At 44.9% G+C, this 23187-nt stretch overlaps 1 protein-coding gene across 2 annotated transcripts; it reads left to right on the forward strand.

Annotated features, from left to right (window-relative positions):
- The first annotated feature begins 3243 nt into the window (after positions 1 to 3243).
- On the forward strand, positions 3244 to 21700 carry GAL3ST1 (galactose-3-O-sulfotransferase 1). Of its 2 annotated transcripts, none has more exons than XM_048515029.1 (3): positions 3244 to 3515; positions 14582 to 14715; positions 17283 to 21700. In XM_048515029.1, the coding sequence occupies exons 2-3, from the start codon at positions 14591 to 14593 to the stop codon at positions 18430 to 18432; spliced, it is 1275 nt and encodes a 424-aa protein (XP_048370986.1). In that variant the 5' UTR covers positions 3244 to 3515; positions 14582 to 14590; the 3' UTR covers positions 18433 to 21700. The 2 variants fall into 2 exon arrangements, with proteins under 2 accessions (XP_048370986.1, XP_048370985.1); XM_048515028.1 differs by lacking the exon at positions 3244 to 3515 and adding an exon at positions 13935 to 14019.
- Positions 21701 to 23187: the final 1487 nt, after the last annotated feature.

The raw sequence follows: 23187 nt of genomic DNA on the forward strand, positions 1-23187 counted from the left end.
TCACCTACCTTTAAACTGCAGGTTACAATTAGTTTTAGTCAGCCAGAACATAAGAAAGAGCCTGCCGGATCAGACCAGAGTCCAGCACTCTGCTACTCGCAGTGGCCCACTAGGTGCCTTTGGGAGCTCACATGCAGGAGGTGAAAGCAATGGCCTTCTGCTGCTGCTGCTCCTGAGCACCTGGTCTGCTAAGGCATTTGCAATCTCAGATCAAGAAGGATCAAGATTGGTAGCCAGAGATCGACTTCTCCTCCATAAATCTGTCCAAGCCCCTTTTAAAGCTATCCAGGTTAGTAGCCATCACCACCTCCTGTGGCAGCATATTCCAAACACCAATCACACGTTGCGTGAAGAAGTGTTTCCTTTTATTAGTCCTAATTCTTCCCCCCAGCATTTTCAATGTATGCCCCCTGGTTCTAGTATTGTGAGAAAGAGAGAAAAATTTATCTCATCCGGCAACATTTTCTAAGCACCATGCATAATTTTATAGATCTCTCAATCATATCCCCCCTCAGACGTCTCCTCTCCAAACTAAAGAGTCCCAAACGCTGCAGCCTCTCCTCATAAGGAAGGTGCTCCAGTCCGTCAATCATCCTTGTTGCCCTTCTCTGCACTTTTTCTAACTCTTCAATATCGCTTTCAGATGTCGTATGCGGCCAGAACTGAACACCGTACTCCAAAGTGCGGTCACATTCACTGCTTTATATATGGGGCATGACAATCTTTTGCAGACGGATTTTATTACGTCAATTCCTTTTCCTAATGATCCCCAACGCATAGAGTTTGCCTTCTTTCACAGCTGCCATGCATTGAGTTGACATTCCCATGGAACTATCAACTAAGCAGCCCCAAATCCCGCTTTCCTGAATGTCTCAGGACCCTGATAGCACTGACCCCCTGTGGCGTGTATGTGAAGTTTGGATTTTTTGCCCCTATGTGCATCCAATTTTACATTTAGCTACATTGAACTGCATTTAAGCCATTTTCTTAGCCCAATCACCCACTTATCAAGGTCCGCTTTGGAGCTCTTTGCAATCCTTTCGCCGGCTTCTCACCAATCCCTACATAATTTGCAGATCATCTGCAAACTTGGCCACCACACTACCCACCCCTACTTCCAGGTCATTTATGAATAGGTTAAAGAGCACTGGTCCCAAAAGCGGATCCTTGGGGGACACCACTCCCTACATCTCTCCATTGTGAGAACTTTCCCATTTGTACACCCACTCCCTTTACTTCCTGTTTCTCCAACCAGTTTTTAAATCCATAAGAGAGGACTTCCCCTCTTATTCCTTTTGATTGCTGAGTTTTCTCAATAGTCTCTGGTGAGGAACTTTGTCAAAAGCCTTTTGGAAATCCAAGTAGACAATGTCCACTGGTTCCTCCTTATCCACATGCCTGTTTACACCCTCAAAGAACTCTAGTAAGTTTGTAAGACAGGATTTGCCTCTGCAAAAGCCATGCTGACTCTTTCTCAGCAGGTCTTGCTTTTCTACATGTTTTATAATTTTATCTTTAATGATAGGAAGTCAAAGTCCCCGCACCTAGGGAATTCTGAATTCCTGTGACAGATTTAAGCAAGTGCTAAAATAATGGAAATCAATGCAATTTCAAAATGTTTGAGTAGATCACACTCTGAGATGTTTATTCTTAAACAATTAGTTTCCCTTCTCACTTTAATAGTCCTATGTACTCAAATAAACCCATTGAAATTACATTTTGTTTTGCTGTACCAAGATGGAGGTTTTGTGTCTGATATTTTGTGTCTGATGATGTTAATGTAGAAAAGTGCAAAGTGCAGTGCCAACATAGAACAACAGCACACAGAACAAGCACTTGAGAGACAATCCTTTATTCCTATGAATAATACCTCATATTACTTAATTCCTATATAGTTGTATATAGTTGTGTATCACCTGTATTGTTTACTGAATTGTTTTGGATTTTGGCCAGTGGGCATAGTGAAATAGTTGTTGTCTACATCCTTCACATTGCCCACACTGTTGTGCTTGTATCTAATTTTGTTTGAACAGTCACAATCAGAATTGCTTTGCTAGATCATCCATTGGATGGAGGGCCATCAAATCTAGCACCCTGTCTGGTAAAACAGGATGGAGGGCCATCAAATCTAGCACCCTGTCTCGACAAAACCACAGGATGGAGGCCATCGAATCCCTGCTTGCCCTGTCTGAAACAGGATGGAGGCCATCAAATCCTGACACCCTGTCTGGTAAGAAACAGGATGGAGAGCCATCGAATCTGCTTTTCTGGTAAAACAGGATGGAGGGCCATCAAATCTAGCACCCTGTCTGGTAAAACAGGATGGAGGGCCATCAAATCTAGCACCCTGTCTGGTAAAACAGGATGGAGGGCCATCGAATCTAGCACCCTGTCTGGTAAAACAGGATGGAGGGCCATCAAATCTAGCACCCTGTCTGGTGAAACAGGATGGAGGGCCATCGAATCTAGCACCCTGTCTGGTACAACAGGATGGAGGGCCATCGAATCTAGCACCCTGTCTGGTACAACAGGATGGAGGGCCATCGAATCTAGCACCCTGTCTGGTAAAACAGGATGGAGGGCCATCGAATCTAGCACCCTGTCTGGTAAAACAGTCAACTAGATGTGCTGGCTCACAAAAAGGGCATGGAGGTGAGGGTCTTCCCCTTCTGTTCATGCCCAGCACTATTGCCTCTGCACACACCGGGTTCTTAAGCTACAACAGCTAAAAACTGGCGAGAGGCTTACCTTCCCTTTTACTAGCCACCATTTCATTCAATGGCAGTGAATTTCATAAGCTAACTGCACACTGTGAAATAACGTACTATCTTATAAAGTCTCTTACACCCAGCCCCAAGGAATTATTTTATTACAGTCTCAGCCTAGGTAGAAATCCACAACAGCTATAAAGTGAAAATCTGCCACACTCAAGCTGATTGTACCTGCTCTGGAGCTCCTTCCGCGGTAGGCAGGCGCTAGGCAGGGCTAAGGAACTGCTGGATTTTGCTGTACTTAGCAAGAGAAACAGGGGAAAGGAAAGCACTGATGCTAGAGACAATGTCTTTGTTGAGAGCAGTGCTGCAGATGGATACAAACAGTTGTGTTGTTCTCCTAGCTGGCTCGGGAGGGTTGTGAATGAATTCTCTGTTGCTGAAAGTGGGAGGAGAGACAAAGCGGGAGAGTCAGCTAGGGTGGCAGCAGCAGGAGCTCAGTCACTGAACATTTTCCTCCAGTGAGGTGGTGGGAGGGCCCCACAGGGGAGAGAGCCAGCAGCTGTAGTGGCCAGGTAGAGAACCTCCAGCCTTTTGCCTTTGTGGCCCACAGGTGATGGCATGAAGAAGCCGACCGAGTACACCGCTATAGGGATAGAGCCCGCCGTTGCAGTTCTACATCAGAAGAGGCTGTTCCATGTCGGAGAAGCATCCCAAAGCTTTTCTTGCACGTTCGGCTTTTGCACAGAGAGTGCAAAGGAAAAAAGAGAAGAGCTGCAGAAAGGAGCTTAAGTCACAGGAAAGGTGAAGTACAAATTAAGGACTTTGATTAGTTCACAGGAACAGTTGAACAGGTAGAACATGTGGAAAGGCTTGGCTAGTGGATTAGTGTGTGTGATTGTGTGTTGGAGGGGGAAAGGACGCTGAGTTGATGAAGTGCGTGCATACATGTGTAGGTACCAAGTGTACTTTCTAATACCTGCCTCTAATCTCACAGGTAGGGGGAAGGAATTCAGCTGTATTTATTTACTACCAGGGAAAAGTTACACTATACACGTTCAGCAATATTTTTCACTCTTTTGTTGTTACTTAACATATTCAATGGGACGTGTTAAGGGCAAGTTCTAGAGCTAAGCCCTGCTCGATTTGGGCTCAAACTCAGCACTCAGTTTATGTGTCACAGTGACTTAACGCAGCAGATAGTTAACTGCTGTGTTAGCCTGCAGTTTTAAAGATTGGCCAAAGTATTGTGACAGAAATACTTAATATGAGATAGACAAACCCATCTTACTTCAGGAAAGACATCTTACTTTGCAAACTCATCAGTAATGGGGAGGACTGCTTCTTATTTGGCCAGATCTTGTTTCATCAATCCTCTACAATGTAATATAATAGCTATATATCCTGTGATATTGGGCATTCCTTCTCCTCCTGTTTGAAGCTGGTTTGTGTATGGGTGTTTGCTAAATGAAAGCATTTGACAAAGTAGGCTTTACTCAAAAAAGTTTCTGCCACGATACCTCTGTTACTCTATAAGATACCATAAGATTCTTTGATATCTCTGAGTGTGAATATTCCTTCATTTGAATTTGAATTTTTCCATGTGTTAAACACCCCAGGCTAATTAATGTGCTTAAAGTAATGATTAAAATGAATGCCTCAAATATAAAAACTAACAAATCCAAAACAAACTGGCTTGATGGAATTAGGGAAGGTTTGGGTGTGTGAGAGACTCGGTTTCGAGGCTAAGAAGCTTGATTCTCAGCCCCCTTTACTTGAGAGCATTAACAGGTTAATGACAAGTGTTTATCCTTGAAAATGTCCTTGCTGATGCTCATAGCCCTTGAAATTAGCTACTATGTTGGTGTAAAATCATGGGGTTTCGTTTGGGAGATTGTGATCATGCCTGAGATTGTGCTTGTGAGTAAGGAATGAGGAGCATGCTAAACGTTTCTGACATTTGTTTCTGCCCCTCTTAGATATCTTCAGTCTGTCAATATGCATGCCTGGTGGGGCGTAGTGTTGATTGCCACATGCAGTGAAGAGAATATTGTAAACCACATGTTAACATGTGAAGTCTTGGGACCCTCTCTAGCTATACACAGTTACTTCCTCCCCTCATGCTGGATTGTGTTAATTATTAACCTACATGTTGTGAACAAAATCAAAACAGAGAGTGTGCAGTATGAAGGTGTGCCTGAGAGAGAGTGTTCGCCCAGGCTTCAAGCCTGAAAATCCAGATGATCAGATCTGGGGGTAGGGTCGCCAACACTGGGTTGGAGAATTCCAGGAGGTTTGAGGGTGGAGCCAGGGTGGGGGTTGTGAGGGACCTTAGCAGGATATAATGCCAGACATAGAACCTACTGTCCAAAGCAGCCATTTTCTCCTGAGTTACTGCTCTTTGTAGTCTGGAGATCAGTTGTAATTCTGGGAGGCCCCATGGACTAGCAAGAAAACTCCCATTTACCCAATATATTTGGGAGTGAGCAATTGAGAGGCGTATCTAGGCAAACTGGAGCCCAGGGGACAAAACCTGAGTTTGACGCCCCCCCGTATGGGCGGCCACCCTCCCGCACCATGACCAAACAATGACTTTTTGCACCAGCTCACAAAATACCTCCCACCCCCAGCAAAACATACATGGCTCTCTCCCCACCAATTCTCTTTCCTAATTTTGTCTTCACACCAACCCTGTGAGGTAAGTTATTAGCCTAAGAAACAGTTCCAAGCCAGTGCAAGTGGGTATTAAGCATGTAAATCTCTCACAAACCACCCCCTAAAAAAAACATTTACTCAAACCGAATGTCAGCAGCATCTCTCACAAATCACCCACCTCCACCCCCAGCAAAACATACATGGCTCTCTCCCCACCAATTCTCTTTCCTAATTTTGTCTTCACACCAACCCTATGAGGTAAGTTATTAGCCTAAGAAACAGTTCCAAGCCAGTGCAAGTGGGTATTAAGCATGTAAATCTCTCACAAACCACCCCCAGCAAAACATTTACCAAACGAAAGTCAGCATCATCTCTCACAAATCACCCACCTCCACCCCCAGCAAAACATACATGGCTCTCTCCCCACCAATTCTCTTTCCTAATTTTGTCTTCACACCAACCCTATGAGGTAAGTTATTAGCCTGAGAAACAGTTCCAAGCCAATGCAAGTGGGTATTAAGCATATAAATCTCTCACAAACCACCCCCAGCAAAACATTTACCAAACGAATGTCAGCAGCATCTCTCACAAATCACCCACCTCCACCCCCAGCAAAACATATATGGCTTTCTCCCCACCAAATCTCTTTCCTAATTTTGTCCTCACACCAACCCTATGAGGTAGGTTAGCCTGAGAAACAGCTCCAAGCCAGTGCAAGTGGGTATTAAGCATGTAAATCTCTCACAAATCACCCCCAGCAAAACATTTACCAAACAAACGTCAGCAGCATCTCTCACAAAACACCTCCAGTGGAATCCACCCCCAAACAGCATCACTTTCAAGTCCATGCCAAAGGGGGTGGATTTAAAAGGAGAATCTGGGGAAATTTGGAGGGTGCCTGCTGTCAGGGGTGCAATTGGTAAGCTAACAGCACCAAAATTTCAGGGTATCTTTAGGAGACTCTCCTAGTGATACCACCCAGGTTTCCAGGAGCTTATTCAGGGGGTCTGTGCATGGACCCTCAAAGGTGTAGCCCCCATGTCCTTTTAGTTCTCATTGGAAACAATGGGGGATGGGGGCACCCCTTTTGGAAGTCCATAACTTTGGACCCCCTGAATCAAACCTCACCTAACTTGGGTGGTATCATCAGGAGGGTCTACTGAAAAATCTCTGACATTTTGGTGCTGGTAGCCTAAAAACTGCACCCCCTGAAGGCCAAAAACTGAAAAAACACTAAAAAATACAAAACACACACAAATGAACTTGAAATTTTTGCACCACCCCCCCCACTAGGGGGTGCCCAGGGACATAGGGTACTCCATGTTCCCTAGGTAAATATGCCACTGGTGAGCATTCTGTGTAGGCTCTGGGGTTGCCAGGTTCCCCCTGGCCACTGGCAGGGGCTGGATTATGGCTGCTACCTGCTGGTTAGGAAACTTTTGGAGATTTGGGGATGGAGCCTGGGGAGGGGAGGAACCTCAGTGGGGTACAGTGCCATAGAATCCTCCCTCAAAACCAGCCATTTTCTACATGGATCTCTGTCGTCTGGATATGAGCTATAATTCCTGGGGAATTCCCAGGTCCCAGTTGGAGACTGGCATGCCTATAAGGCTACCTATGAGTTCAAAACAGTGGTGAGAGCAGTTCTGGAGACATTCTCCAGGAGCAGCAGTGGCGTAGGAGGTTAAGAGCTCGTGTATCTAATCTGGAGGAACCGGGTTTGATTCCCCGCTCTGCCGCCTGAGCTGTGGAGGCTTATCTGGGGAATTCAGATTAGCCTGTGCACTCCCACACACTTGGGGCCAAGTGACCTTGGGCTAGTCACAGCTTCTCGGAGCTCTCTCAGCCCCACCTACCTCACAGGGTGTTTGTTGTGAGGGGGGAAGGGCAAGGAGATTGTAAGCCCCTTTGAGTCTCCTACAGGAGAGAAAGATGTAAATCCAAACTCTTCTTCTTCTTCTAATGTGTACTAAACTCCTCTGTTGCTGGTTTGCTGGTCCACCAGAAAGGTGCTGGTACACAGGTGCCAGTACACAGTACTACTGAGTACCACTGTCACTCACACACACACACACACACACACACACACACACACACACACACACACACACACACACACACACACACACACACACACACAAACCCTTGAGGATGCATATCTTGCTAATCTGTAGGTTGGGTGATGATTACAACATGGCCTAAATGGGGTTGCCTTTGAAGATTGCTTGTAAACTTAAATTAGTTCAAAATACAATCACCCAGTTACTTATTAGAATAACCTTATTTATTTGTTTGTTTGTTTGTTTGAATTTATATACTGCCTTCCCCCTGAGGGCTCAGGGCGGTGTCCAACAGTCAAATACAGATATTTAAAATCCATAAAAAGCAATCAACCCCACTAAAATTAGGAACCAAAGAACATAATTTACATAATTTCAGATAGCATTAAAAAATCCTCCCCGCCTTCCTTGCGCTCATGGGAAGCCAGATGTTCATTATAGCAGATTTTCGATGTTATCCCGGCTGGCCAAATGCCTGGCGGAACAGGTCTGTTCCCACAGGCCCTAAGGAAATTCTGTATGTCCTTCCCGGTGAGGGCCCTGATCTCACCTGGGAGCATGTTCCACCAGGTAGAGGCCAGCCAGATCTTTTTGTGGCCAGGGATCACCAGGAGGTCCGCCTCCAATGAGCGGAGGGGCCTAGCTGGGTGATATAGAGAGAGACGGTCCCGTAGATATGCTGGTCCAAGGCTGCGTATGGCTTTAAAGGTCAAAACCAAAACTTTAAACATGACCCGGTACTTGATCAGCAGCCTGTGCAGTTGATACAGGACCGGTGTGATCCGGTCCCCTATAGATGTTCCTGAGAGGAGCCTGGCTGCCGCATTTTGCACGAGTTTTAATTTCCGGATCATGGCTAAAGGTAAGCACGAGTATAGCGAGTTACAGTAGTCCAACCTGGAGATGACCGTGGCATGGATCACATGTCTTCCACAGGCGTATCTAGAGAAAATGGCACTTGGGGGCAAGCCCTGTCCAAACGCAACAGTGTAAGGCCTGGGGGGAGGTGTTCCTGCAGAATCCTGCAGACCCTGCCAGCCCAGACTCCTGTTGCCTCCAGAAGCCATCAGCTGCTGCCAGGAAGCCTGTTCCTCAATCTCCAGTACACTGCCCCTGCACATGGAAGCTCCATGTCTCTCTCATGGCCAAGACCAAACTGCGGTCCCGGGAGCACAGCCCTCCAGGTGCCATATGCAGGACATTCTGGTCCTGACACTTAGAAACACCACTGATAAACAGAGACTTGGATTTCCTCATTCACTACAATCTCTAATAAGTCAACAGGACTCACCCTCCCCCCCTCCATAATCTTCCCCTTAAGTAGGTGCTCCACAAATACAAAGAAGTGAGCTATGAAACATAAAAGTCCATACTTAAACAAATGTTTATCTTTAAGGTGTCACTGAATTTTTGGTTTATTTTGCTGCAGCAGACTAGCACAACTACTTCTCTGCAATTACACTTAACATAATAACTTTAGCAAGCTTAGTTCACAATGTACAATGCTTCAAGTCTATCTCCCTTTCTGTGAATGTTCCAAGTTGGAGAGCATGAACTGTGTGTTCCTGCATGCATTTATTTATTTGTTTATTTATTCAATTTCTATACTGCCCGATCCCTGAAGGGCTCCGGGCGGTGAAGAACAAGAATCAAACAAAATTAAACAGGAGCAAATCATATACAGTACACAAACACATAGGCTCCATCTCACTAATAATCAATAAAACTTCTTAAAACTCTTATAAAACAGCGGTTAATAATTAATTAATTAATAAGCAAGAGGCGTCCAGAAAACTCCAATTAAAACCTACCCCAAGAAGGGGGGACGGCGGGCCCCTCAATATGAGGGGGACCCTGATGTAGCAGCGCAAGGGCAAAGAGCAGTGAGGGGGCACCACATCAGCGGCTGGACACTCCAAAGGCCCGGTGGAACAACACAGTATTACAGGCCCTGCGGAATTGCAAGAGGTTGGACTTGATGTCCCTTGTGGTCTCTTCCAACTCTATGATTCTATGAACTGTCTGTAAGTCAAAGTATTTTGAGGAAAAACCCAAGCTTGAAGCAGCAAATAAGTAGTTTGTAAGACACTGGCAGGGGATCTTTCCTTCATTGGATTTTGGGTGCAAAAATCCTTCTTCCACCATACTTTCAGAACCACTAGAGTTGCCAGCTTTGAGTTGAGAAATACCTGAAGATTTTGGAATGGAGCCTGGGGAGGGGGAGGGACCTCAGTAGGGTAGACTGCCATAGTGTCCACCTGCCAAAGCAGCCATTTTCTCCAGGGGAACTAATGTTGGCTTTCTGGAGATCAATTGTAATAGTGGGAGATCTCCAAGTGCCACCTGCAGAGTGGCAACCTTAAGGACTACTGGGCTAGATAAAGAGGAGGTGTGATAAAGAAAGGTAGGAGGTTTTGGAGGCAGAGCGTGATGAGGCTCAAGTTGTTGCTGTCAGGCAGGCTACGACTGGAGAGATCTTTCCATCCACTGTGTGTTTGGTGGAGATCACAGCCAAGGTTATCTTGAGGAAAGACAGTAGCACGGGAGATGCCACAACGTTCCAGGTGGTCTCACTTCTGCTAGATGACTTGACACATTTTCTATCCCAAACTGCTCCCCCTTTTCTTCCTGTTTGTATTCCCTTCCAAAATCTTTCTATAGGGAAAGGTCAGCGTGAGACACTAAGCTGTACTGTTGTGTGTTGAAATGGAATAAGGGAGTCTTGTTACCCAGGGCAGAATCTATTTACAACCTCCATTCATTATTCATTGAGATGAGAATTTCAGCTGCATAATACAGCCTGTCAGCTTGATGCATTCCCCAGTCCCTGCCCTTCAACTGATAGGGAGAAGGCAACTGCTGGAAATTATTCTAAAACTGGTTCCTACTTTGTATCAAAGTACAAATAAATCTACCCAATATAGTGAAATTCTGCATTTTGTTCAGTGATGTTATGCAGTTGTATTTTTTGAGCTTTTGCTGAATTTGTAATGACTTCAGTAGAGTGGAGGGGTATAAGTTGCAGTAGGATCTTTAAGAGTCTTTAGATATCTTTATAATCAAGGGAGCTAGATTGTAGACTCTTGTTTATACACACAAATCCTAAGTTATGTGGGAGAGGCAATAAAGCTAATTGGCCAATCGAAAAAAAACAAGACACTGGAACTGAATGGCATACACCCAAATATGAATTTGTTGATATTTAATAAAAAATATGCAACTTGCCACGAAGCCTCCCTACCAGAAGATCAGAAGACGGCTAATATACTACCATTAAAAAAATCCACGTAGATTTCAGGAAATTAGAAAATTTAGCTTAAAATCTATCCCAGATAGATTAATGGAAAGCATTATTAAATATATAGGGTTGTCATAAATACTGGCCAACTTAATTAGCATCTTAAAGACATCTTAATTATCAATAACAACAAAATATCTTTAAAGGAAAGAGAGGAGATTAAATTAGAACATAAAATCTGCCACTGGTACACATATTTACAATTGTAACAATACTTCAAAAAAGATGAAAAATTATGGGGATTCTCATTGAAACAAACAAAATTTGTCAAAATCATAGATAAAGGTAATAAAAACTCATAAGTAAAATATACCAACTACTATTACAATACGAGACAGAAGAAGTAATAAAAGTGAGTATGTTACAGTGGAGTAGTGATATCAAAAGGAATATAAATTTCGGGGAATGGGAACAAATATGGAAGAATGCGCATCTAAATATGTGATGTAGTGAAATAAAAGAAAATATTTACAAGATGGTCCATAGGTTGTATTACACCATCCAAAATCTCCAAAATGGACAAAAACCACTTCATTGGAAGTGCAAGAAGAAAACAGGTTCTTTTTTTTTCATTTCTTGTAATAAAATAAAATAAAAAATTGGTCAAAAATTCATACCCAAATTCAATATTTCTTATAAGTAAGGTTTAACAGAGGCCATTTCCGCACGGTCAAAAAACAGCGTCCTAGGGACAGAAAAAACACCATCCCTGGGGTGCTGTTCGCACAGGCCGCCCCCGAGTGGCACGAAGGCGCCGCTTTCAAACCTTGCTCATTGAGCTAGTGTTTTGAAAAGTGTGCCCACCCGGGCCAGTACACAATGGTGAACCAAGACCAAGGAAGACACTGGCTTTTCCTGTCCCCTCCTGTTATAATTGTTTGCTTGCTGCTTGGTGGTGGGTGGTGGAGGGGTTGAGGGTGTAGGCCCAAAGGCCCAGGGCTTTATTGATTTGAAGTTTAATTTGTTCAAGTGTTGCTGTTAAGTTGTTGCTAGGAACATTTTCTTTGTTTCTGTCGTTTCAGCTTTTTGGTTGTTTGGGTGTGTGGGGGGAATTATCAGGAACCTGCGGTTAGGGAAGCTGTGCTCATCCATACTCTTATCAGTTCTCTGCCAGCATGGCCAATTGGCCATGCTGACAGAGGCTGATGGGAATTGTAGTTCCTGAACATCTGGAGCGCCGCAGGTTCCCTACCCCGTCTTAGGCCAAGCCCATGCAGGCCTCCCTTTGGTTTAAGTTTACTTAAGGGGGGACTGTAGCTTGTTGTTTTTCCCTTGTTTTACTGTTAGCTTGAATTTGTAAAAATTCTGTATAACTGCCTCCCAGTTTTATTCCTCCCCCCCTTACACACACACACGCGTGCACACCCACACACATCCGTGTGCTGCTGCTTCTATTCTTGCTTTGCTTTGGTTGGAAGGCTTCTGGTTTTTTTGGTTCTGGTTTCCCAAAGTTGAGTTCTCTCCTTTGGGTCACTCATTTTTCTCCCTGTGTTTGCTGGTGTTGTGTTGCTCCTCCTTTTAAGTTTGACCATTTAGTTTCCCACTCCAAATCCAAACTGTTTGGATGTTTTGCTTGTCCTTAGTAGTGGTTTGTTTCTGTTGTTAGCGGTTTCTGTTTGCTTTTGTTGTGAGTCTTGTGGGTTGGGCGGGCCTGTTGGTCTCCCCACTTTAGAGGGATTTGGGGGGGATTGTTTGTTTCACGCTCAGGTGGAGTAGTTTTGCTGTGGTTATCTTTTTGGGTTCTTAGTATTTGAGGTGAGCCACAGATTTCAAAATTTTAGATTTAACTAGAGTCTAATCATGAAAGGGCTTGATAGAGGTTAATTAGAATTGTTCATTTGAATTAGCTCTCTGGGGTTTCAATATCCTACTCAATAGGATATCAGCAGGTTAAAATAAGAGTGAAGATTCTGGGTTTGCAAATAGTGAAATAGTGCTGTGGTGTTTCGGTGGGAGTCAGGGCTGGCAAACCCTGTCTTGATCTGCTGTGGCCATGCTGCTGGACTGTGTCAGAGTTGTCATGGTGCTGTGGTGTGCTCAGTTCATGTCTTCTTCATTAGGTTTTGTTGTAGAGTGGCTTTGTTTTAAGAGGTAGAGGTGTTGATGTGGGTGTGGAAGGAAGGGAGAACCTGCCACTGTTCTCCTGGAGGAAATGCTACTCCCCCCCTCCATTTGAAACAGTGGGAGGTGTGGGGTGGGCTGAGCCTTGCTGTTATGCCCAGCTGGCTCTGTGCTGGAGATTTGATTTGTGTGTGGGGAAGGGGGATCTGTGCCAGGGGCACCAAATTTCCCACAGGGCTGCTGGTGAGTCTGCTGAAAGGAACCTGCCAACTTCAGTGAAGTTTGTTTGCGAGAGGCAAATGCTATGGGCACCCAACTGAAGGAGAACCTGGTGCCCACAAAATGAGTCCCCAACCATCCAAACTTCAGCAAAGTTGGCTGGTTCCTTTTAGGAGATTAACCAGCAGCGCTGTGGGAAATTTGATGCCCCTACCGAGAACAAACTCTCCCACCAGAGCCCTCAATAATATCTCCAGCAGAGAGCCAGCTGGGCATAACCTCAAGCCCCATTTATGTCTATGGTGGGACATTTTCCTACCATAGACAGTTGCTGAAGAGCCTGGCAGATTCTTTGATCTGACGTGGCTTCATTGTAGCCAATGGATCATTTCTGGATGTGTGTAAGCAGAGTGCACATTTTTCAAGGTAGAGGCACCAGACTTTCAGGGTGGCTTCAGGAACCTGGTAAGAACACCCAGAACCGGTTACTAAATAATTTGAATCCCACCACTGAGAAAGGGTAAACCAGATCAGAGCTGTTTATTTAGGAACGAACATTCTGGGTAGATAAAGCAGCTAACTACATGGCTAAAAGGAGGAGAGAGCGTTTTTTTTTCTGAGAAGCCTAAGAATAGGGTGTTCAAAAAAAGTCCCATAACATTAGTTTGCTTGATGACCCCTGGGCTCCATACAGAATGCTCAACATGCTCTTTCTGTAGCAGAAACTATAAATGCTCAATTTGGGTCACAGGAAGCTTTGGGAAATTGATCTGTGTTCTCCCAGGGGCTCTGCCTGCCTTCTGTGAGCATCTCTAACCCTGCTATTCCTGCCACTGCAGGGCCCCAGGTAGCATGTCTCCTTGGCCTGATGTAGAGGGCAACTGTGCTGCACTGCAGTTGATTGTTTCTGTTCAGATACTTGCAGCCTTAGAAAGTAGCAACCATCTTTTCCACCCAGCCACTCGGATCCTGAGGGAAACTCCGATTCCTGGGGATGCCTGCTGACAGTTACCAGGTGCTGTAGCCTTTATCAACTGTTTCTTGCTCACAACTAGAGTAAATGTTGTTAGGCAGAGTGTGGATGGAATAGGAGACAGGGTGTGTCTGTGTCTGTGTGTGGCTTTAAATGACCCGGAGGGACGGAGTTGAGAATGACACTGGGTTTTCCGTAAGTAGGGTTTCCAGGTACCCCCTGGCCACCAGCAGGGGATAGGGCGGGGTGGGGTGGGGATATGGTTGCCAGATTGGGAAGCTCTTGGAGGTTTGGGGATGGACAGGGATCCCATTGGGATACAATTCCACAGAGTCCACCCTCCAAAGAGTCAGTTTTCTCCAGGGAAACTAAACTCTGCAGTCTCAAGATAAGCTGTAATTGCAGGGGATCCGCAGGTCCTACCTGGAGGCTAGCATCCCTGCCATAAGGTAACTCTGCTCAGGGTAAGTGTGGATGGGTTGCATAACATTGGGGAAATTTGTGGATGGGGAAATCTTTCATCTCTCTCCCCACCACTGTTTAGACATCCATCACTAGAAATCTGCCATATTTAATTCTTTGTGTTTTTCTCTGGCGTTTGCAGGTGACTACAATGTTGCACCAGAGGAAGAACTGGAAGTCCATGTGTAAGGGACTCATCCTGGGAACTCTCTTAACCAGCTTCATGTTGCTGCTGTACTCCTATGCCATCCCACCCTTGCAAGTCAGCATGACAGCGTGAGTAAACCTGGGGTTTATGAGAATATATATGTGGAAGGTCGTGGTATTAATCTGGCTATTTATCTTGCAATAAGCACCTTGCAGATCAATTCTCAGAAAGGATTAAAAGCAATTTATAGATGAAGAATAATAATTGTGGTCTAGCAGAGGCGTATCTGGGGGAAATGGAGCCCGTGACAAAATCTGAGTTTCACGCCCCCCACCCCATGTGGGCGGCCACCCTCCCCCACCACGACCAAACAACATTTTTTGCACCAGATCATCTCACAGTCACCATCACATTATAGAACATGCCCCAACACACAAATCTGAACACACCCAGGTCTCCCTAGTTTAAACAACATTGAAAGTGATGCTATTTTTGAAGGGGGGGAAATCCACCCTGAAACAACATCACTATTAATGTTGTTTAAACTAGAGAGCCCAGATTCTCCTTTTAAATCCACCTTAAAGGGAGACTCTGGGCTCCCTAGTTTAAACAACATTGACAGTGATGCTGTTTCAGGGCAGATTCCGCACCCCCACCCCAACATCATTTTCAATGTTGGTTGTTGTGGGTTTTCTGGGCTGCGTGGCCGTGGTCTGGTAGATCTTGTTCCTAATGTTTCACCTGCATCTGTGGCTGGTATCTTCAGAGGTGTATCACAGAGAGAAGTCTGTTATACACTGTGTCCAGACTTCTCTTATAGTTGAATCTGGTTGTGAAAGCCTTCAACAAGACTTTCAAAAAAATTTTAAATCTAGGGAGCCCAGATTCTCCCTTTAAATCCACTCCAAAAAGGGTGGATTTAAAGAGAGAACCTGGGAAAAATTCATCTGGAGTGTCACCTGACAATAGCCTGAAATTTTGGTTCCGCTAGCCTAAACACTGCGCCCCCTGTTGGCCGACAAAGTAAAAACACTAAAAATACCCAAAAAAAGTAGAAATGAGCCCAATTTTTTCTGCGCCCCCAATGGTGGGCACCCGGGACATTTGTACCTGGGTGTACCCATTCTAGCTACGCCTCTGGTTAATGCCAGGGCAGGGGCTCGGACTTGCCTTACTGTTAGGTTGAGTTCTAGGATAGAGTCCAAGAACAGGCCTATGCTCATTTTCAGGTTTCGGGGGTTTGCCTTAACCCTTGCCCTTGCTTGAACCCCAGCCCTAACTTTTTATTTTTCTTTAATTTATTCAGTCATAAATTGTTCCCAAAATTTTTGGAACAATTTATGACTGAATAAATTAAATAAAAATAATAAATTAGGGTTAGGGTTAAGGCAAGGGCAGAGGCTCAGGCTTGCCTTAAAGTTACAGTGAGTTCCAGGGTGCAGTCCAAGAATAGGGCTACGTTCAGTTTTAGGTTTTGGGATTTTGTTACAATTTTGGGAACATTCTATGACTGAATAAATTGAATAAAAATAATACATTAGGGTTAGGGTTAAGGCAAGGGCAGGGCCGCAGGGTTGCCTTAGTGTTACATTGAGTTCTAGGGCGCAGTCCGACAATAGGGCTAAGGTCAGTTTTAGGTTTTGGGATTTTGTTACAATTTTGGGGAAAATATATGACTGAATAAATTAAATAAAAATAATACATTAGGGTTAGGGTTAAGACCAGGGCAAGGGCTCGAGCTTGCCTTAGTGTTACGTTGAGTTCTAGGGCGCAGTCCAATATTAGCGCTATGGTCAGTTTTAGGTTTCGGGTTTTTGTTACGAATTTGGGAACAATTTATGACTGAATAAATTAAATAAAAATAAAAATGTAGCATTGTGGTTCAAGCAAGGGCAAGGGTTATGGCAAACCCCCGAAACCAGAAATTGACCATTGCCCTGTTCACGCACTGTGCCCTAGAACTCAATGTAACACTGAGGCAGGCCCGAGACCCTGCTGTTGCCTTAACCCAAACCCTAACTTAACATTTTAATTTAATGTATTCAGTCACAAATTGTTTCCAAAATTGTAATAGAAACCCAAAACCTGAAACAAACCATAGCCCTATTCTCGTACTGTGCCCTAGAACTCAACGTAACTCTAAGGCAAGGCAGAGCCCCTGCCCTTGTCTTAACCCTAACCCTATCTTATTATTTTTATTTAATTTTTTCAGTCATAAATTGTTCCCAAAAGTGTAATGAAAAATTAATTAAATAAAAATAATAAGTTAGGGTTAGGGTTAGGGTTAAGGCAAGGTCAGGGGTTCAGGCTTGCCTTAGTGTTACATTGAGTTCTAGGGCGCAGTCCGACAGTAGGGCTATGGTCAGTTTTAGGTTTTGGGTTTTTATTACAATTTTGGGAACAATTTATGACTGAAAAAATTAAATAAAAATAATAAATTAGGGTTAGGGTTAAGGCAAGGGCAGGGGCTGGTGAACGCCCAATTGCTGCACCCTCTGGAGCCAGTCCTGTCTGTAGCTACTGCTAAAAATGTGCCCTCAGAAAAAAGATAGACAATAGTTTCTATGTGGCATTGAAGATATTATGAAAGAGGCATCATTGTTTATGATGTGCTCATCCCACTATTGTTGCTGGCCGCAATGCCTTGTTTCGGGGGAAATCCCATTTACTCACAGGTGTGTGTGTTTTTTCCTAGGAACCCAATCCCATACTCATGCTCTTCAAATCCTGCCCAAAGGCAACTGCCCATTTGGGCAAACAGTACCCACAATCCACCAGGACAGAAGTGTCTTCCCAAGCGAGACATCATGTTCATGAAGACCCACAAGACAGCCAGCAGCACCGCCGTCAACATCCTCTTCCGCTATGGGGAGAAGCACCGCCTCAAGTTTGCCTTCCCTAATGGTCGGAATGACTTCTTCTACCCATCCTACTTTGACCACGGCCATGTACAGGACTACCAACCCGGCATGTGCTTCAATATCATCTGTAATCACATGCGCTTCCAGTATGAGGAGGTGCGTAAACTATTGCCGGATGACACCATCTTTGTGACTGTGCTGCGGGATCCTGCCTACCTCTTTGAGTCTTCCTTCCACTATTTTGGGAGAATTATTCCTCTGACCTGGAAGTTGTCAGGTGAGGACAAACTGGCTGAATTCCTGCGTGATCCTAGGCATTATTATGACCCCAATGGGTTCAATGCTCACTACCTCCAGAATCTGCTTTTCTTTGACTTGGGCTATGATAACAACATGAATGCTAACGATCCCCTGGTTGACCAGTACATCCATGAGATTGACCAACGTTTCCACCTAGTCATGCTGTTGGAGTACTTTGATGAGTCTTTAATGCTTCTGAAGGACTTGCTGTGCTGGGAGCTGGAGGATATCCTCTACTTCAAGTTGAACGCCCGGAAAGACTCTACAGTCTCCAAACTGACCGATGAGCTCTACCAGAAGGCCACAGCATGGAACCTCATAGATGCCAAGCTCTACCAGCACTTCAACGCTACCTTTTGGAAGAAGATGGAAGCATATGGCCAAGAACGGATGGCCAGGGACGTCTCCAGGCTTCACGAAGAGAATGAGAAGATGAAGAGCATCTGCATTGATGGGGGACATCCTGTGGACGCCAATGCCATCCAGGAATCCTCCATGAGACCCTGGCAGCCGCTGGGTGAGAAGTCTATCCTGGGCTACAATCTGAAAAAGAGGATCAACAAGAAGCATCGCAAGCTTTGCCGCAAGATGCTGACACCTGAGATCCAATACCTGACGGACCTCGGGGCCAATCTCTGGATCACTAAGCTGTGGAGCAGGGTGCGGGAGTTCCTCAAATGGTAGCGGGTGCACAATCTGTATTTCCACTTTCCCTTTGTCCTTCACCCAGAAGAACAACCAGGGGGTGGTTCTTTTTCTTTACATCAGTTGGTTGAACATGGCTCATGTGCCACCAACAATTGTGGGAGTGGCTTGAGACTCTAAAACGGAGTAGTAATGTTGAGGGAGCCATCCCATTTGCCTGGGCACTGGATAGGCCAGAAAGGAGGGAAGGAATGGCCAGGGCCAGTAGCCCGAGTAGCAATAAAAGATGGATCCATTGGTCACCTTTTTTGACTTAGGCTCCAACAGGAAGGAAACTGGGGTGTAGGCAAGACTGAAGCAGAATACACCCCAGTACTTCCCTGTGGAGTCTGAACAGCTGAGCCAGCCTCCCTGTATTTAGCTAAGAGCAGAGTGAACAACAAAAGGCAATGACGCAAAAACTTTTGCCAGCTATAATATTTTGCTAATCTTTTAGAACTTTTAATCTGTCCCTTTAGTGCTTCTTTTTCAAATTCCTGGGGGCAGCAGATTGATAGCTGAGTTGCCACCCTGTTTTTTTTTCATTTACAGGAACATTGGGACACCTGTGAAAGGGGGTGGGATAGGTGAAAAGGAATTATGGTTGGGAGGAATGTGCTGACTCTCAGATATTTGTCAATGGGTATTTCTTTCTAAAGAGACTTGTTAGCACACAATTTGCTCAAAATGGTAGATGGAAGGGCCTATCAACTGGGCAGCAGATTCAAACAGCGCAGCAAAATGTGAGGCCCAGTTTTTGAGTATGGGTATAGTCATAGTAGAAGGTTGAAATGGATTAACATGAGCCTTCTGCCCAGGGAATCCTGGGAATTGCAGTTCTTTGAGAGGAGCCAGAGAACTCTAACAGAGATTTCTCTGTACCCTCACAGATAACAATTCTCAGAATTCCGTGGGGGAGGCCATGACAGTTGAACCAGCATACCATTGCTAAAATTTTGTTATGTAGATATGAGAATGACACACTGCTATGAGTATGTGAGCTCTATGTGTGTTTTTTGCACTCATACAGTTCCTACACAAATATTTAAGGGTGGCATATTATTTGTACATGTTTGTGAAACTCATTCCTAAGACTGAATCAATGCAGTGTTTTCCTGAAGGGGTGAGCGTGAGTATGTTTCCTGGTAGCTCTGTGTGCGTCACACCAGTGTGCTCAAATCTGCCCGTGTATCTGTTCAGAACTGCACACATCACACTGTGCAAGATGCATACAAGAGGCAACCTTCAGTTTGCCCAAGAATCTGGAATTTGCACCGACTCTCATGTGACCTTGTGTACTGTCCATTTAGGGTGTATGCAGGCTAAATGCATGTCAAGGCAACGTAAGTATTTTTCTTTATTTCCACTAACACTGCCCATAAAGGGCTGGGTGTGCCACCTGAACTGTTATATGTGGGATGAAATACAGCCATCACGGTCAGCCCTTAACAGACATATTTTAATCAATCTATGGTGCTTATAGTTAACTAATTGGGGAGAGTCCTGTGTTTGATAGATAACTACTGAATTGTAGGCTGAGTTATCAGCATCAGCTGCTCCTACCAACTCTGTATTTGTATGTTTGTGGGGTTTCATCTGCTTATGCTGCCTTTCTTTTATTTATAAGAGTTCAACATTTTCATTTTTTTGCTTAGTACTTAGTAATAAACATTATTTGTATTTATTCTTAAGCTGCTTCAGTACTTCAGTTGTTTACAGTTGTACAGAAGACACTACTAAATATGTGAATGCCCAGTGAATGATTTTAGGATTGAGGCCCACCTCCCGACTGTCTGTATTCAAACTATGCAAATCAGAACAGAAATTCTTATTTGGGGGCCTTCGACTTGGCCTTTTACAAGCAGGGCGTGTTGACGAAATGGGCACCTTGACTATGCAAGTCCTCAGGTTAGCATTCTGTGCCTAAGCTATGTGTGTGCATATATATGTGTGCACGTATCATTACACAAGTGAGTCGCTTTCTTTCGATCTCTATGGATTGGTCCATGAGCAGCAGATAATAAGTTGTCCATTTCCCAAACAGAGCTAATGGCTCCACTGGTTTGAGGATCCAACATTTTATCTCCTTAAAGTGGATATGTTATCCACAAGTGGTGGGATCTGATGAAAACTAGTATCCATGGAAGAAGGGCTCAGCTCAAAAATGAGCAAGGGAAGAGGAGGGAAAGTCCCAGCTGTGTACTTCATCATGGCCAGGTGGAACATTCGGAGAGCACGTTCCCCTAGCATCTGCCATTTTGATTCATAAAGGAGCTCCTCCTGGATTGGATGGAGCAAAAGAAAGCAGCAGATTCCATCTCAGGAATAAATGAGAGGTTGGAACCGTAACCGCTTCAGGGTGCGCCAGTTAGCTAGTTGAATGCCAACATGGCCAGTAAACTTGCAGGGAGTCCCATGGAAAAAGAGAAAACTTTACTCAGCTCCCCGGAATTGGCTTTCTCTTACTGCTTTAGCTGTTTGTTACAAGGTACAAGTGGAGGGGTCCTTGGGCAAAAGCCAATTTCTCTAGGAAGCAGTCGGCTTCAATCCTTCAGCAATCTAACACCGAACCATTTCCAGCATAGGGAATGCTTTCTCCCTTGAGGACTGGGATTGAAATAAACCCTCTCACTTGGATGAGCTGACACTTTCCTTACGAAGGATGCACCGTTTTTGATGTGGATGGTGGCCATTTGTAGATCCTTCGTGGGGTGGAAAACAGGAGGGCTAGCAGGCACTATTTCTGGGAACCCCACATTAACAACTGCTAAGCTGAGGGTCAGGCTTCAGGATCGTGCAGTCTTGAGAGGAAGGTCAAAGGACAGGCTTGGCAACCAAGCAGAAGCCGATAACACTAAGAGACAAAACTCCACGAGCTTAACTTTTCCTACTTCACTAAAAAAATGTATTTATTGGAGGCTTTCACTTCAATAATGCTGTCAAGAAACAAATGAGACTAGTCCCTGTGAACAGGCTTCATAGGAAAGTATGACAGTTAGATCTCATTCAGGTATCAAGAACACCCTAAAATATGGGGGGATTTTTGCCTCTGCTTCCTTCTCCACGTATGCTGTGATTGGACACAATTGTTTAAAGGGACATCACTTCTTTTTTCTCCGCCATAGTTGGCTGTGTGCGTGCATATGTATCTATACACATTGACTCATTCTGATTAGCTTGAAATATGTGTGTAATGTTCTTTTTTCAGTTTATGAAGACAAATAAAATTGCCATAATTTTGTAAAATAAATACAATGTTTTCAGGGCAGCTCTTACCAGACTTGCTTCTTCTTTTCCACTTGAGGAGTGGGGTAGGGTCACATATGAAAACGGATTTTCAGAAGGGGCTGAGGTACAATATGTGGGCAAAGGTGATACCAGCCGTGTGTGCCCAGAGGCTGGTTAGGTGGGGAAGCTCTGTGTGTGAGTGGCTCTTAATCATTGCTATATGAGGACCCTGGATCACTGACACATGGTTTAGTTACCCCAGATTGGATGCTATGACAAAGCATCCCCATTCTCGCCCCCCCCCCCACTTCCCCATAGCATCTTACTGCTTCAGTGCACATTTCCCTTCTTACCTGAAATGTTTTCTAAATCTTTTTTTAGTGGGATGTTTTGAGAAAGATCATAGCAAAGCTGCGGTGGCTGTAGGATTCCCAGATCCACATTGGTGCTTGGGGGGATGGGGTGGACAAGGGTGCCAGATCCAGGATTTGGAAACTCCTGGAGGTTTAGGGATGGAGCGGGGGGGGGGGGGACCTCATTAGGGTGCAATGCCGTAGAGTCCACCTCTAAAACATCCATTTTCTCTAGGGAAACTGATCTCTGTATTCTAGAGATGTGTTGTAATTCTGGGGGACCCCTAGATGCTACTTGGAGGATGGCATGCCTAGGTCATTGTAGGGTTGCTAGGTAACCAGGAGGAAGGTTGGGAGTGGGGAAACAGTTGTGTGTGAATGATCAGTGACGTCCCAGCACCACTTCTAGGAACAACGTGGAAGTGATACAGGGTAGCTGTGGGAATTGCCCGAAACTCCACAGTTTAACCATAGACTCTCAGCAATTTCTAGAGTTAGCTCAGGGTTGCTAACTGGACTGGGCAATACCTGAAGATTGGAGAGGGGGGAGGGTAAAGCCTGGGGAAGTGAGAGGCCTTATTGGTGTAAAACGCCTGACTCCACCCTCCAAAGCAACCATTTTCTCCAGGAGAACTCATCTCTGTTGTCTGGGAATCACTTGTAATACCAGGGGATCTCCAGGTCCCATCTGGAGGCTGGCAACCCTGAGAGCTACCCTGTGTCACTTCCAGGTTTTCCCCAGAAGTGACACCATAATGTAGCTGTCACTATTTTGGTTTGTTAAAAAAAGAAGGCGGCTGCCAGCAGGAAGCCTCTTGCCATAGTAGGAGGCCTGGCAGCACTAGGTGGTACTCATTATGGTATGGGAAAGCCTGAACCTTCTTCATTCGGCCCATATTCCATGCCCCAGCACCTTGTGGCTCCCATTTATCCCCCAGCCACTAGAGGTTTTTTTCCCTTTAAATCAGCAGTTGACATGCTGTGATAACTTGTTAATCTGTCGAACGCTCAGGGTTGCAGGTCAAGGTCTGGCAACCCTCTGGGAAACTCTGGGAAGTGAGCAGGATTGGGGTCTGCTTACAACTCCATGGGGTCATTTCCAGCTGTGTAGGAAGAACTGGTGCCACTGTGTCATGGGACAATCTGGTGTTAAAAATGTAATGAGCCAGAGACA

Source organism: Sphaerodactylus townsendi, linkage group LG13 (assembly GCF_021028975.2).
Source record: "Sphaerodactylus townsendi isolate TG3544 linkage group LG13, MPM_Stown_v2.3, whole genome shotgun sequence".
Lineage (NCBI taxonomy): Eukaryota > Metazoa > Chordata > Lepidosauria > Squamata > Sphaerodactylidae > Sphaerodactylus > Sphaerodactylus townsendi.